General features: G+C 37.5%; 3 protein-coding genes across 3 annotated transcripts; 2 read left to right on the top strand and 1 right to left on the bottom strand.

Moving 5' to 3' along the window:
• Window positions 1-487: 487 nt before the first annotated feature.
• Window positions 488-8,581, top strand: LOC132783482 (very long-chain-fatty-acid--CoA ligase bubblegum). Its single transcript, XM_060788680.1, has 6 exons — window positions 488-652; window positions 3,829-4,096; window positions 4,166-4,511; window positions 5,303-5,802; window positions 7,084-7,675; window positions 7,736-8,581. Exons 2-6 carry the CDS (start codon window positions 3,849-3,851, stop codon window positions 8,057-8,059), a joined length of 2,010 nt encoding a protein of 669 aa, XP_060644663.1. The 5' UTR covers window positions 488-652; window positions 3,829-3,848; the 3' UTR covers window positions 8,060-8,581.
• A 1,160-nt stretch (window positions 8,582-9,741) lies between these two features.
• LOC132783484 (protein kinase C-binding protein NELL1-like) lies at window positions 9,742-10,875 on the bottom strand. The gene is made up of 2 exons (XM_060788682.1): window positions 9,965-10,875; window positions 9,742-9,911 (listed from the first exon to the last, which is right to left on the bottom strand). Exon 1 carries the CDS (start codon window positions 10,644-10,646, stop codon window positions 9,984-9,986), a length of 663 nt encoding a protein of 220 aa, XP_060644665.1. The 5' UTR covers window positions 10,647-10,875; the 3' UTR covers window positions 9,742-9,911; window positions 9,965-9,983.
• A 1,377-nt stretch (window positions 10,876-12,252) lies between these two features.
• LOC132783483 (epidermal growth factor-like protein) lies at window positions 12,253-13,233 on the top strand. The gene is made up of 2 exons (XM_060788681.1): window positions 12,253-12,371; window positions 12,435-13,233. The coding sequence occupies exons 1-2, from the start codon at window positions 12,297-12,299 to the stop codon at window positions 13,155-13,157; spliced, it is 798 nt and encodes a 265-aa protein (XP_060644664.1). The 5' UTR covers window positions 12,253-12,296; the 3' UTR covers window positions 13,158-13,233.
• The last annotated feature ends 1,044 nt before the right edge of the window (window positions 13,234-14,277 follow it).

Here is a 14,277-nt window from a genome sequence, read left to right as displayed (position 1 = left end):
GTAAAGAAAGTCAAATACATATATAAATAAATAGAATTATTAGTCAGTTTATTAACATTGACTGACTTGTATTTATTTATTCTAAGTAAATAAACAGTTACACAAATTACGATAACAAAAATAATGGTTAATAGTTAGAATTCCTCCCTCAGAATAGAAAACCAACTCTATTGACTGATAAGCGTAAATACATTTGTTTTTATTCTATTTATTTCGAGAATTGAAAGATCAGAAGATTTGGTGATATTGTGTTGTGTGAGCATGCGCCTAGCATGAGCATGAATTAGGCATTTGATTTCGATTTGTAATCAGTGCGAGCGAGAGAGCGCAATGGGGGCGCACAACTGATAACAGAACTGCGCCAGCAGGTAGCTCTAAGACAGTCCAAAGCGATCGACGACAACACCTGCAACAGCAACAGCAAACCGCGACAGCAACAGCGACAGCGATCGACGTTTTCTATAGCATCCGATCCTGTTCTGCTTTCAGTTTACGCTTTGGCTTCGCTGCGTGCGGTTGTCTGCGTTTGACGTGCTCTCAACAACACAAATAATATACGAAAAGAAAACCCATTAAACGAAAAGCGATTGAATATTACAAGTGTCGCGCTCCCTCTTAATAAAATAAAACACAATATTTTAAATTAAATTATGTAAGTTTAATAATATATTTGACCGAGTGCGTGAACAACTTCCATCCAAACAAGAAAATATATTAAGACTAATGAAAACACGTGTGTGCGAGCTTTTCAAAATATGTACATTTTCCCACATTTTACCGGCTATTTTGTGTTTTTGTATGAAGTATTCTCTCAGTTTCCCTTCAGTTTTCTCTCTCAAAATTTTAGTGGGTCAGTGCACTGTTCGCTGGGTTCATTGTCACCTTGACGTTCCGTCAGTGGTCTCTTTCATGATTCTCTAAAATTTCGCCTGCCTTTTTTTTGTCATTTCTTGCTTTGATCGCGTTTCTTACATTTACCACAAAAAAAAAAAATAACTCAGCTCTTTTCTTTATACCACTTTCGAAAGCAGCAGAAAGAACTACGTCAACAACACAACAAAAATATAATAAAATTCTTCAGTTCTGCAACAAGCTATTCTCTTTTTCCATTTTTCGACAGTTTCGTTGGTTGTCCCCGAAAGACGAATAAGAACAAGAAGAAAAGAAAAGAAAAAAAAACACACACGCATGGCAAATATTTTTAGATCAGCTCTCATTATCGGTTTTTTGTTTTCATACGCAGCTTCTTAAAGTGGTTCCCATGTAATATTTCGTGAGATTAATGTTCCAAGTACGTTGTGTTCTTGGATTAATATCAATTTAAATCAAGAACTATTCTCAACACTTTACGAATCGTACGAGCACAGCACATGTCTAGACTTATACGCTTCTTATCAAAAAGCCGGTTTCCTCCTCCATGCTCAGTTTCTGAGTTTCTCGCCACAGCTAATAAAACTACACAAACTACTGTCTGTAGAGGCAAACATACGATTTCTCATACCCACATACATTCACATATATATGTATATATTTGTACGTTTGTATGTAGGAGGTATTAATACAAACTTATATACATTTCTATATTATGAGCTCGATCAAATATTATGTAGATCTATGCATGTTGCTTATAGCTCAACCTGTGTGGAGTGTTATTTCGATTGTTTCTCTTCGCTCTGACATAAGCAGTCAGAGATTCTCTAATATTCATTATATAAGTACACATTGTCGCATCGAACTTAATTATGATCACAGCAGCTGTTATATCGTCATTAAGCCACAGCAAATCGAATTCTCTGCTTATCAATAGCAAAGTCATGATTGTTATTACAAGCGTTCAAAATTTGTTATTTATGACAACATTTTACTGTTCATTTATTTTCAAAATTGATAGTTTGTTTTCCGCCGCAATTTCTTGACAATTCTAGCCAATTTTAGAAATATTTCAAAACGAGTTTCCTCAACTAAAAATAGCACAAACTGCTGTCGTTCATTATTTGTGATTTATTCTACCACACAAAGCCTTCTAGCAATCTCATAATGATGTCGAACTTAATTGCTTTAAAAAATTTGTAAACTCATTGTATGCTTTCGAAAAATTTGATTTGATTACTTCTACTATATTTTCTTTCCATATTCAAGAATGAATTTATTTAACAGCTTCGCTAAAACAAAATCACAACACAATTAAAATACATTTACGACGTTTTTATTGAAGAAGCGTGTGCATTAGTTGACTGTCAATCAGTCAATTTGTGTCGTAGTACTCGTAAATTGCATAGCCCGAGGCCTTCTCCATCAATCAATGAGATCTAATCATAGGCGGAACTTTGGCTACTAAGTAATGTTACCGGGCAACTGGAAATTTTTCCAACTAAACATGAAAAATCAGCTGGTCTCAGACTTGTCAATAAACTTTGGACTTTTCATTCGTTCATTTTCATTGTGAACTAAAAAATCGGTTTGCTTGTTTATTTTGGGTATTTGTGCTTATCACACGAAACATACGAAATGGTTTGCCCGCTTCTTTTATTGATTAATAAAAAATTATGAACAGGTGTAAATAGTACTTATGTACATACATATATGTATACATATGTATGTTCACACTAGATATCGAGATAGCCGTCGCAGCCCTTTGTACCCGAAAAGGAAAGAGAAAAAACTTAGCTCGTATGTTGACTATCGTAAGCCAAGACTTCGGTAGTCTGGCATTATCAAATATAAGTTCTAGATAAGATCAAAGGTGCTCTATGATTTCACAACTAATGACATGTCAAAGCTTACGGGAAACACGAATTTCCCACCTTGATAACTGCAATGATATAATATTTAACCAAACTATCTTTTGTACTTCTTTTAACCTTTCAATTTCTAGAATTATTTTAATTTGTCAGTAGTTGTAAAATTAAATACGAATTTCCCACCATAATAACTACTATGATATAATATTTAACCAAACTATATTTTATACTTATTGTAGCGTCTGAATTTCTACAATTATTTAAATTTTCTAGCGGTAGTAAATTAATTTTGTTGGCAATTATGTCAGAAATCTTGTTCTCTGCTGCTATTAAAACGCAATAAAAGCAAACAAAAATTTATGTTAATTGGCTAATTATTGAATAGAATAAAGTGATTGTCCAAATTATTCTTGCCATTTAATTCAATGTATAATTTCAAACGAATTATTTTCATATTAGTGACAATAAGTATAAAAATAATTTGTTTGTAATTTTCTAAAGTAAAGTTCTAAAGTTAGATAATTCATTGAAATAATTTTTTTGCAAATATTAAATTGTAAATTCCTAAAAAGGAATTATTTACTTTACACTTGGAATAGATAATTATTTTTATTGATGGCACTTTAAGCTGTTGATCTTATTTAATTACAAATTCACTTAAGAATGATTTACCACTTTTGCTGCAATTTCCTGTATTTTTATTTATAAGTTGACTTGGTTTTACACCGCTGCGATTATTTATAGCAAAGTAGTGGAGTATGGTAGCTACCTTAAAAGCGGTTCAGCACTTGAAGCCATAGTGTGCCATAAATTTTGATATAGTATGTATGTATAGTATAATTATTTACAGCCACACTGTGCCGCCTCTAATCAGGTGTTAAGTCATAATTTAAACATAACGATAAGAAGCTGCAAGGTGCCGAGTATAAAACGTGTGACGATAACCTTGACACTGCACCCCTTTCCTACCTCTATCGTTGTACTTTAGTCACAGGTCGTATGATTACGTTAGAAAGTCACATTCTAAATTCAGTTATTCCAAAGACTGCAATTCGCTGAACTAATCGTTTTTCTAACTCAATTTCAGTTTACACAGCAGACTGAGAAATGGCCGCAAATCCAAACGAAGCTCTTCTAAATCGCCCAGGCCCCAATCGCCTGAGGCCCGCAGAAAACTATAGGACCACCAATCCCGAGGAGGCCGTCAAGATCCGCATGTCCAAGGAGGGTCTTGGTGCCGAGGAACCCATCTCCATACCCGGTCTGCTCAAGCGCAGCGCCAACAATTATCCCGACTATCCGGCTCTGCGTACCAAGAATGGAAAAAACGGAGGCTACACCACAGTCACCTACAAGTAAGTGTCCGACTCTCGGCTAACTCAATCAGCGCCTCGTTTAACCAATCAACCTCAATCGACCGACAGGCAATACGAGCAAAAGGTTCATCAGACGGCCAAGGCATTCGTCAAACTTGGCCTGCAGGAGCATCATTCGGTGGGTGTGTTGGCGTTCAACTGCGCCGAATGGTTCTACTCAGCCATGGGTGCGATTCATGCACGTGGCATCATTGCCGGCATCTACACGACCAATTCCGCTGAGGCTGTGCTGCATGTTCTCGCGGATTCGCGGGCACAAATTGTCGTTGTGGATGACTCGAAGCAGATGGACAAAATTCAATCGATTCGCGACAAATTGCCACTGCTTAAGGCGGCCATTCAAATCCAGGAGCCGTATCCAGCTTACTTGAAAAAGGAGGATGGCTACTACAGGGTGAGTTCACATCCATTTTATACCCGACACAATTTGGCTGCCGAGAGGAAATGTATGTGACAGAAGGAGGTATCTTCGACCTCTTAAAGTATATACATTTCTTATCAGCGTCGACAACTGAATCGAAATAGTCAAGTCCACCTCCAACATCTCAGAGACTAGAAGAGATAAACATACAATTTCTGTTAACATCACTTGATGTTGCTGCACACAAAACCTAAAAATTTAATTGCAATCAGTTAAACTTGGAAGTTATTCAAGAAATAATTTTATACGGCTACATATGCTGCATCTTCACAGCTGTGGTTAACAATCTCGAATATTTTGTTGAATATTTTTATATCAATATACCAAGTAAAGCTTTTGATATATTTTAAAAGTTTTCTGTATATTCATTATGTATATTTTAGCAATATTACCGCAATATTTTAATTAAAATTGGTATATTAGTATACTAATTTACCATATAAAGTGTTTGGTATATCTTAGTATTTTTTCAATTTGTTAAGTTTGAATATTTTATCAAAAGTACTGAAATATTTTGATTTATTTAAAAAAGGGAATATTTTGTATTTATTTAGTATACCAATATACCACAAGTTATACCAATATACCAAATATAACTTTTGGTATGTTGTAGTATACTTAGTTATATTAATTAGGTGTATTTTGACTATTTTACTTTTGTTGAAAATGCGTGCCGGGTATCCCACAGTCGATCACACTCGACTCTAGATTTTTTACTTGTTTCTCTTACATCTTAACTGATTAATTGCTTCGTTCTGTGACAGTGGTCGGAGATTGAGGCCATGAACGTCAGCGATGTGGAGGACGAATACAAGCGGCGCTTGGAGAGCGTTGCCATCAACGAGTGCTGCTCGCTGGTCTACACCTCGGGCACCGTGGGCATGCCCAAGGGTGTGATGCTCTCACACGATAACATTGCCTTCAATACGCGTGTCATTGCCAAGGGTTTGGAGAAGGTGGTGATGGGATCGGAGGCAATGGTCAGCTATCTGCCGCTGTCCCATGTGGCTGCCCAAACTGTCGATGTCTATACGGTTGCCTCGATGGCCGGCTGCATTTGGTTTGCCGATAAGGATGCGCTGAAGGGCACGTTGGTCAAGTCACTGCAGGATGCGCATCCGACGCGTTTCATGGGCGTGCCGCGTGTCTTTGAGAAGTTCCAGGAGCGCATGGTTGCCGTTGCCAGCTCCAGTGGCAGCTTTAGCAAAATGATTGCCGGCTGGGCCAAGGGCATCACACTGAAGCACTACATGGAGAATCAAGGGTAAGTGCGAGAGGAGTGAGTTTCTTCTCTCAGCTTTCTGTTTGCTTTCTTGCATTACTGCATTCGCCAAAGGACGACACGGCACACAAAGAACAAAAAATACTTCAACTTTAACTTTTGTGTGCGCATAAATTATGCAAAAAGGATGCACAGTTAAAGTGGCTGCAACGGCTTAAACCATCCACCCATCCACCCACCTCCCACTTCTGGCTGCCTGGCTGCCTGGGTGAAAGCAATCCCTGCGAGGCACTGCCGCGTTTCGTACGCTAAATTATGCAAGCGAAGCGGCCAAAGGCAGCCAGCGGCGTGCTCTGGTTGAAGCCAAAATCACAGGCAACAACATTACTCATACGTCAGGTTGTACACGTTACGGCTACCAACAGCATGCTGGATGCTGGATCCGTGATGCTACAAGCTCATGCATGCGGGCACGTCCTGCGCATGAGACAGTACTCTGCTCTCCCACAACTTCTGCAATTTCGTGGCAGTCATTTGCCAGAGTGTTGTGGAGCTATTGCCGCAACTTCAAGTTTGCCAGTGATTAGTGCACTGTCGGCTTTGCCTTAAAGCGCGGCCAGTCTAGACTATTCAACTCGATTAGCTATCTCCAGCCAAATGTGAAGTGCTCTGTATGTTAAACATCTCTGATTAAGCATAGGAACTAGAATATCATACATACACAACACTTTTGTATTAACCACTTATTTATATACTCTGTGACGTAGTTCTTTTTATAATTTTGCACTCATAAGTGAAATTTATTGTTAGATTTATACCATAGATACTTTCTCTCTAGTCTCTGACTTAATGCTTAAATTCTTTGCATAAATTTATATTATTAAACAACTAAATAGAATCTCTATTTACACAACTTCGTAATAACATCTAATAAAATACATATGCGACAAAATTTGCATAATTTATTATTTTGATTACTCCTTGTGAAAAAACTTTAAACTACAATAATAATATAATATTTCATAGCCTGCATATTTCCATTTTGCCATGTTTATCAAATAGACAACAACTCACAACTATGTCTCCCGCTTTGGGGACATCAATTGCATATTAATTAGGACTTTCAACTTACGCTTATTCACATACTTTTATACTTAATTCATACCCAATCCCATCTCTGACAAGAAGCCTTCCCGGCGCGCACATGGTCAACTTGGCTGTCAAGTGCATTATCCTTGGCCAATGCAATTATCAAGTTTGCCAGCTAAAACTAATCAACAATTCCAATTAAACTTTTGCTAACCAACTTTTCTTCATTTGCAGCAAGAGCAGCGGAGGTTTCCGCTACAAGATTGCCAAGTCCCTGGTCATGTCCAAGGTGAAGGCAGCCCTGGGCTTTGATCGTGTGGTCAGCCTGGTGAGCGCTGCCGCTCCCATGTCACCGGAGACCAAGAAGTACTTCCTCAGCCTGGATCTGAAGATATTGGATGCCTTTGGCATGTCCGAGACTGGCGGTTGTCACACACTTTGCCAGCCCGACTGCACGCTCTTGAACACCATTGGCAAATCGATGCCCGGCTGTGAGTCCAAGATTATCAATCCCGATGAGAATGGACATGGTGAACTATGCATTCGTGGCCGTCACGTCTTCATGGGCTATGTGTCCAACAAGGAGAAGACCGAAGAATCGCTGGACGATGATTGTTGGTTGCACTCTGGTGATTTGGGCTACATCGATGACAAGGGATACGTGTGTCTGACGGGCCGCTCCAAGGAGCTCATCATCACAGCCGGTGGCGAGAATATTCCGCCTGTGCACATCGAGAACATTATCAAAAAGGAGCTCGATGGCATTTCCAATGCTTTCCTTGTGGGTGAACAGCGCAAATATCTGACGGTTCTGGTTTCCATCAAGGTAAGTCTTAAGTTGTTGGTCTATCAATTCAACAGATTTTAATGGCATTTTATTTTCCAGACGGAGGTCGACAAGGACACTGGTGCACCATTGGATGAGTTGACACACGAGTCGACGGTTTGGATGAAATCTCTGGGAGTTGAGCACAAGACACTCTCGGAGATATTGAATGCTGGTCCCTGTCCCAAGGTCTTCAAATCCATCGAGGATGGCATCAAGCGTGCCAACAAACAGTCCATCTCGAATGCCCAGAAAGTGCAGAAGTTCGCCATTCTGCCCCATGACTTCTCCATTGTCACCGGAGAATTGGGTCCCACTCTGAAGGTGAAGCGCAATGTGGTTAACAAAATGTATGCCGAGATGATCGACAAGCTTTATGCATAAATCGATGGAAGGCGTAGCTGATGAAGAAACCAAAAGAAAACCAAAATTATCCAGATACCAGAGCAAAGGGAACTTGAGCTTTAAAATGAAATGAATTTAACGGACTTTCAAGCCATTGAGTGCCAGCTAAAAACTACTACTACTACAATACTTAATATACACCTATTCTACCATATATATATAGCATATAGAGCGGAGAAAGGAGAGGGTTATTCACTCAATTTGTATGAGTGATGATGATTAACTTTGTTAACTTTGATGATGATGATGATGATGATTACAATGATGCTGTTGATGATGAAGTTTATGATTATTATTTCTAATGCGTCCTGATAGCTTGCCTGCAGCTTTTCCCATTCAACAAAAAACTATATTCGAGTAGACATTTTTAGATCATAAGTTATACATTTTATGTTAATTTGTTTTATTTACTGAAACGCAAGGAGAAGTTTTATTATTTACATAATTCTATAATCCAATTGTTTTGAATTATTACAAATAAAATTGCATATAGATTTATAATGTGTTGCGCATTTTGTTACACTTATTAATTCCAGTTTAGTAGACATTTTTTAACTGATTAAAATTTTGATCAACATCAAAAGTCGAAAAATTTATTTGAATATTTAGTTATATATTCTAAACAGTTTGTACCTCGATACAAAAGGGTTTAATCGCTAAGATCTTTTACATTTTTGTTGTTTATATAGAAATCATTCATATAGACATCGAAGAATTTTGAAACATAGGTTTATTTTTGTTTCCTTTTCTTTGTTTAAAGTTTAGTATTTAAATTCTTCGTTCATCTCAAGTTAGAGATAATTAAAAACAAGTAAGAAAGCTACAGTCGAGTGTGCTCGACTGTGAAATACCCGCTACCCATTTTTAATAAGGGCAAAATATTGCGGTATTATTTTCAAAATATACCGAGAATACTAAAAAATACTAAAAATATACCAAATGGTATGTTTGGTATATTGATACAGCACACCATTCAAAATATACCATAGACGGCGCAATGTACCAGATTGTCGGCCAAAGCAACTCAGACCCCTAGTAAGTAGGCGTTTTTGCCCATACAAAAGTATTTCTTTAACAACTTCCACAATTTTTATCTGATCGCAACCAAATTTTCAGGAATCATAAATACTGTAGTAATTATACCTATATATATATACCTATATATATACTATATATCGCAACTCTAGCTTTAAATTTATGCTTGTTATTCGATTTTTTTGATTTGCGGGGGCGGAAGTGGGCGTGGCAAAAATTTGAAACAAACTTGATCTGCGTGCAAGCATAACAAATGCTGTCGAAAAAGAAAAAAATTATAGCTCTATCTCTTATAGTCTCTGAGATCTAGGTGTTCATACGGACAGACGGACAGACTCACAGACGGACAGACGGACATGGCTATATCGTCTCGGCTGTTGACGCTGATCAAGAATATATATACTTATAGGGTCGGAGATGCCTCCTTCTACCTGTTACATACTTTTCCTGCCCGCACAGAGTTATAGTACCCTTCTACCCTATGGGTAGCGGGTATAAAAAATATCAACACATTTATACTGAAACTTTTGCAATCACGTAAAGCTAAACTTTAGCGCACTGCAATTTCTAAAATTATTTTCAATTTTTACGAAGCTTAAAAAACATTACTAATGATGATTATTATGTAGAATGCGATTTTGCTGAATAACACAATAGATTTATTTTAATTTATATTAATCTAATGCTTTCATTTTCAAAAACGAATATTTTATTTATGCTCAATTGCTTAGATATATCCTCTCAATCGTAATTTAGTCACTTCCTTTCAGATCTGTGTCTTATCTCTTTATTAAACCTATAAATATGAATAATCTCGATTAATGCTTTTAAGTAGGAACATCAGCGAACCCATGCAGTCCGACTAATGCTACTCCAAAGGCTGCTCGGTGTCACTTTCAGCTTCTCCTTCAGCTGGAAGGCCCTTCTCCAGACGCTCGGCCACTCGCTGCATTAGCTCCTCCATGCTCATCTCGATCTTGACGCAGGCATGTCGATGGATGTCATAGCGCTGCTCGAGACCACATTGGATGCGCTCACAGCTGAGGCTGAGGCTGAACCAGCTGCTGACATCCTTGAAGCCGGGACGACACTCGCATTCGTTGTGGGCAATACAATGACTGTGCTCAGGGCAGCCGCCATGGCAGATGGGACGGCAAATGAGTTGATGCTGTTGGTTGGGATGATGCGAGTGCTCGTAGCCTCGCATGCAGCGACATTTGTTGGGCTCCAGGCAATAGCTGTGCGGCGGACATGGCTCCTGGCAAATGGGTTCACAGAAGCCAAAGATAATGGTGCGATAGCCTGGACAACAGATCTGCACAGTGTCCCAACGCACACGCTCCTCATACACAATATACAGCTGCTCTCCTGCATGGGGATTGCTGGAGTTACCAATGATCTTTGTTTTCGTCACTGGCACTTGGTACTTGACGCTGATGTTCTTCTGGCAATGACCATTGGTAATGGTCATGGTCTGTGTCCCTCCCATCATCAGCAGCAGCGCCAGGCCAATCATCATTAGTCCCAGCATACTTAACTTGACTTGACACCACTCAGACACTGTCCACTAGAAGCTGCCAAATGCTGATAAAAAAGTGAAAGCACAATGCTTTTGTCTCAACTCTTCTCGGGGTCAGACGATAATTCCCTGTTTTGCACTCTCTTATCTCTCTTTCACTCCCGTCACAACATTGGAAATCTTCGCAGACTCTGCGACTGAAGCGTAGACTCGGTCTCAAACTAAATCAGAGACTGCCAATGATTTTCAGAATGGAACTTTAGCTTCAACTGCGGTTGCAACTGCGTCCAAGTCTGACTGCATCGAACATGTTTGATAAGAACTCCACTCAATGAAAAAACTGTTCACAGCACAAGAACATACTATAAATCATACTTTAATACTTTAGAATTTTTAATAGAAATGCAATCGCAAATGTTGGTATATCGAATGAAGTATTAATTCAAAAAATTCACCAAAGAGTAGATAATTTATCAGATTGTCAGTCAGAGCAAATAAGACCCGTATGCGTTTTTGCCATACAAAAGTATTCCTAATCTGATCGCAAACAAATTATTAGGAATTATGGATACTACAGATATTATTATATGTTTCAAAAAATCATTAGCTTCAACATTACGCTTACTAATTGATTTTGAAAGCAAATTCGATCTGCGTAAAAACATTACAAGTGTTGTTAATAACTTTTTCTCTTATAGTCTCCGATCCGATCCAATGTTTCACACGGAGAGACAGACAGACAGACGGATATCGGAGATGCCTCCTTCTGCTTTTTACATACACTTCCTGCAGGCACACTACAATAATACGCTTCTACCCTGAGGGCTACCCTCAGGGTATACAAATATTAAAATGAATTCTCGGTACCCACTTATTTTGACAAAAACAAAATAACTTTTTTGAACACACAAATATACATAATAATACAAAAAAAATACCATTATTCAACCTTGTATTCAATATATCTTACAAAGTATATAACAATTAGAGGGATACATATAGCGGTTATAAGGGATATATATAGCGGTTAGAAATACTCCATCGACCCTTATTGTTTTTATACGCGCTACCCAAAGGTAGAAGGGTATTATAACTTTGTGGGTAGCGGGGTAGCAGAAATCTCACAGTCGAGCACACTTCACTGTAGCTTTCTTACTTGTTTTGTTTTTTTAAATAGAGACCCTAACATATTTTCCATTATATTTTCATGAATCACACACATGTTGTGTATCCACTTGGCAAAAGATATTTCTATTACAATATACGGTTTCGATAACAATATTTGTATATACTGAATATTTTATCTATTTGTATTAGTTTAACTCTAGTCATAACAGCAAAGCAATAAAAAATCAACAATGTCGAATGTAGTTACTTCTGAAACTATTGACATATTTTTTCTTAATCTTTTTTAACCTTATGGATATCGTGAGTAATTTGTATGTTTGTTTATCTAGGTTGCATAAATCGAATATATTTAGTCCTAAGATAAGCGTTTATGTGGGAAACCACAGCTATATTCGCCATCATAATTTTATAAATAAAAATTCCTGCGGTATTCGGAGAGCTAATAAAAAGCTCCCTGCGACCCACAAGAATCTTAGTTCTATTACAGACTCCGAGCAAGACGATTGTTAAAATAATTATAATATAAATTTCACAATGCGAGAACTAATAGCTCTGATCTTTGGATTAATCGTGTGCATTCAATTAAGCAATGGAGAAGAGAATATTCCGGTAAGATACATTATTTTTATATTAGCATTATTAATACAGCATAATTATTCGCCTCAATTTAAGATTTGCAAAACAGGATTGCACTGGGATGTTAAATTGAATAAATGTGTACCACCAGTATGTAATCCCCCTTGTGATCAGTTTGCCAACTGCACTATCCATGGATGTGTCTGCCACACTGGCTATGAGATGGTGCATAAAAAGTGCGCTGCAAAGTGTTCTAAAAGTTGTGGACCACATGGCGTCTGCATAAGTCCTGAAAAATGTGGCTGTAATACAGGCTATCATCTGAATAAAAAGACTCAGCAATGTGAAGCCCATTGTGATCCACCATGCAAAGCAAATGCATTCTGCTCCGAACCTGATATTTGCGCTTGTAAACGGGGATATCTCGCTAAGGATGGCGTTTGTGAACCAGTTTGCAGCAAAGGATGTCCAGATAAAAGTTTCTGTGTGGCACCCAACAAATGTTATTGCCCTCTGGGATTCGAGTGGGACCAGAGCCATAAAAAATGCCTTCCAAAGTGTACACCCAAATGTGGATTGAACAGCTACTGCCACAAGACGCATGAATGCAAGTGCCGATTAGGATATAAGCCCAACGATCTGAAGAGCCTCAGTTGTTCCTTGCCCTATCCTTGGTGGGTCTACTTGGTCGTTGCCGTTCTCGCTCTTACTCTTGTCGGCAGTATTTCTGTCATAATCTACTGCTGCATAGCTCGCTCTCGCAATATCAATTACTATCCCAATTCAAGCTTCTCGGACACTACTCAAATTATTCGATAAATTGGAAATAAATCAATTAAATTGCAAATTAAAATTAAACATTAAATAAATATTCCACATTATGAATTGTTGATAACTAACCGAGTATTATTTGTTACTTTATGCATTATTAATTTTTGAGTCATCAACCAAGCTGCCCTAGATACTTTGAAGTGACAAAGTGATTCTAAGAGCAGCGCTGAAAAAATATTGTTTGCAAATTAATTGATATAAACAATAAATCAGTTCAATTTCATAGGAAAAAATAATATAGTTTCTTAATTATAAACACATTTATATAAATTCACGAAATGAATACAAAATAAATCATTTAGAACAACAAACTACAGCTGAAAAGAATAGAAAATAAATTACACAAAAACATGTTCTAATAGGGAAAATATAAAAACTCATTTACAACCTCTTGATGGACAATAACATACGTGTTGATTTAATTTTCAAAAAATGTATTTAAAAAAAAAATGTTATAAAGTTTTTAAAGAGCAATTGCGATTGAATTAAAAGAATAGTTTAATTTTGAATGCTTTGGTATTCGCTATTTACGGAACAATTTTATTTCTGGTAACGAGTAATCTTCGGGAATCTATCGGCCATTGCGCAATGCGTATACGCACAGTATACGATTAGAACAAATAGTTGCCGACTCATTTGCCAAATTGTCTCAGTGTTGGCTGGTCAGCCAATGTCGCAACGAGATTAATAATACGTTTATTAACAAGGCTAAGAGGATAAGAACAAAACGATTGTAATAAAAATTAGAGAGAGACCAAAAAGTCAATTCAAGCAAAAGTTAATAAATATTCATCGAAACATATAAACCTTCCATTCAACTATCTGATAAGAAGGGGATGTAATAGATAAACTTATTAAAAACACATTTCATTCATTACTGATCAGTCTGACCAAACAGATACAGCAATACTCGAAAAGCTACCAATAAACAACTATCTGCGAATTTAACAGAAAATCCAACTGACTGTGAAGGTAAAAAACTGCGATCACTGAAAAATTCTTTAATCAGGAATATCTTCCAATCTTCATACGATTGATTAGAAATCCTTCGAGCTACTCAAGATGACCCGATTAATCAGATTGCTTAACGAAATCTAAAAAACCAATT

Source organism: Drosophila nasuta, chromosome 2L (assembly GCF_023558535.2).
Source record: "Drosophila nasuta strain 15112-1781.00 chromosome 2L, ASM2355853v1, whole genome shotgun sequence".
Lineage (NCBI taxonomy): Eukaryota > Metazoa > Arthropoda > Insecta > Diptera > Drosophilidae > Drosophila > Drosophila nasuta.
The sequence above is the reverse complement of the archived record's forward strand: the minus strand, read 5'-3'. Positions and strand labels throughout refer to the sequence as shown.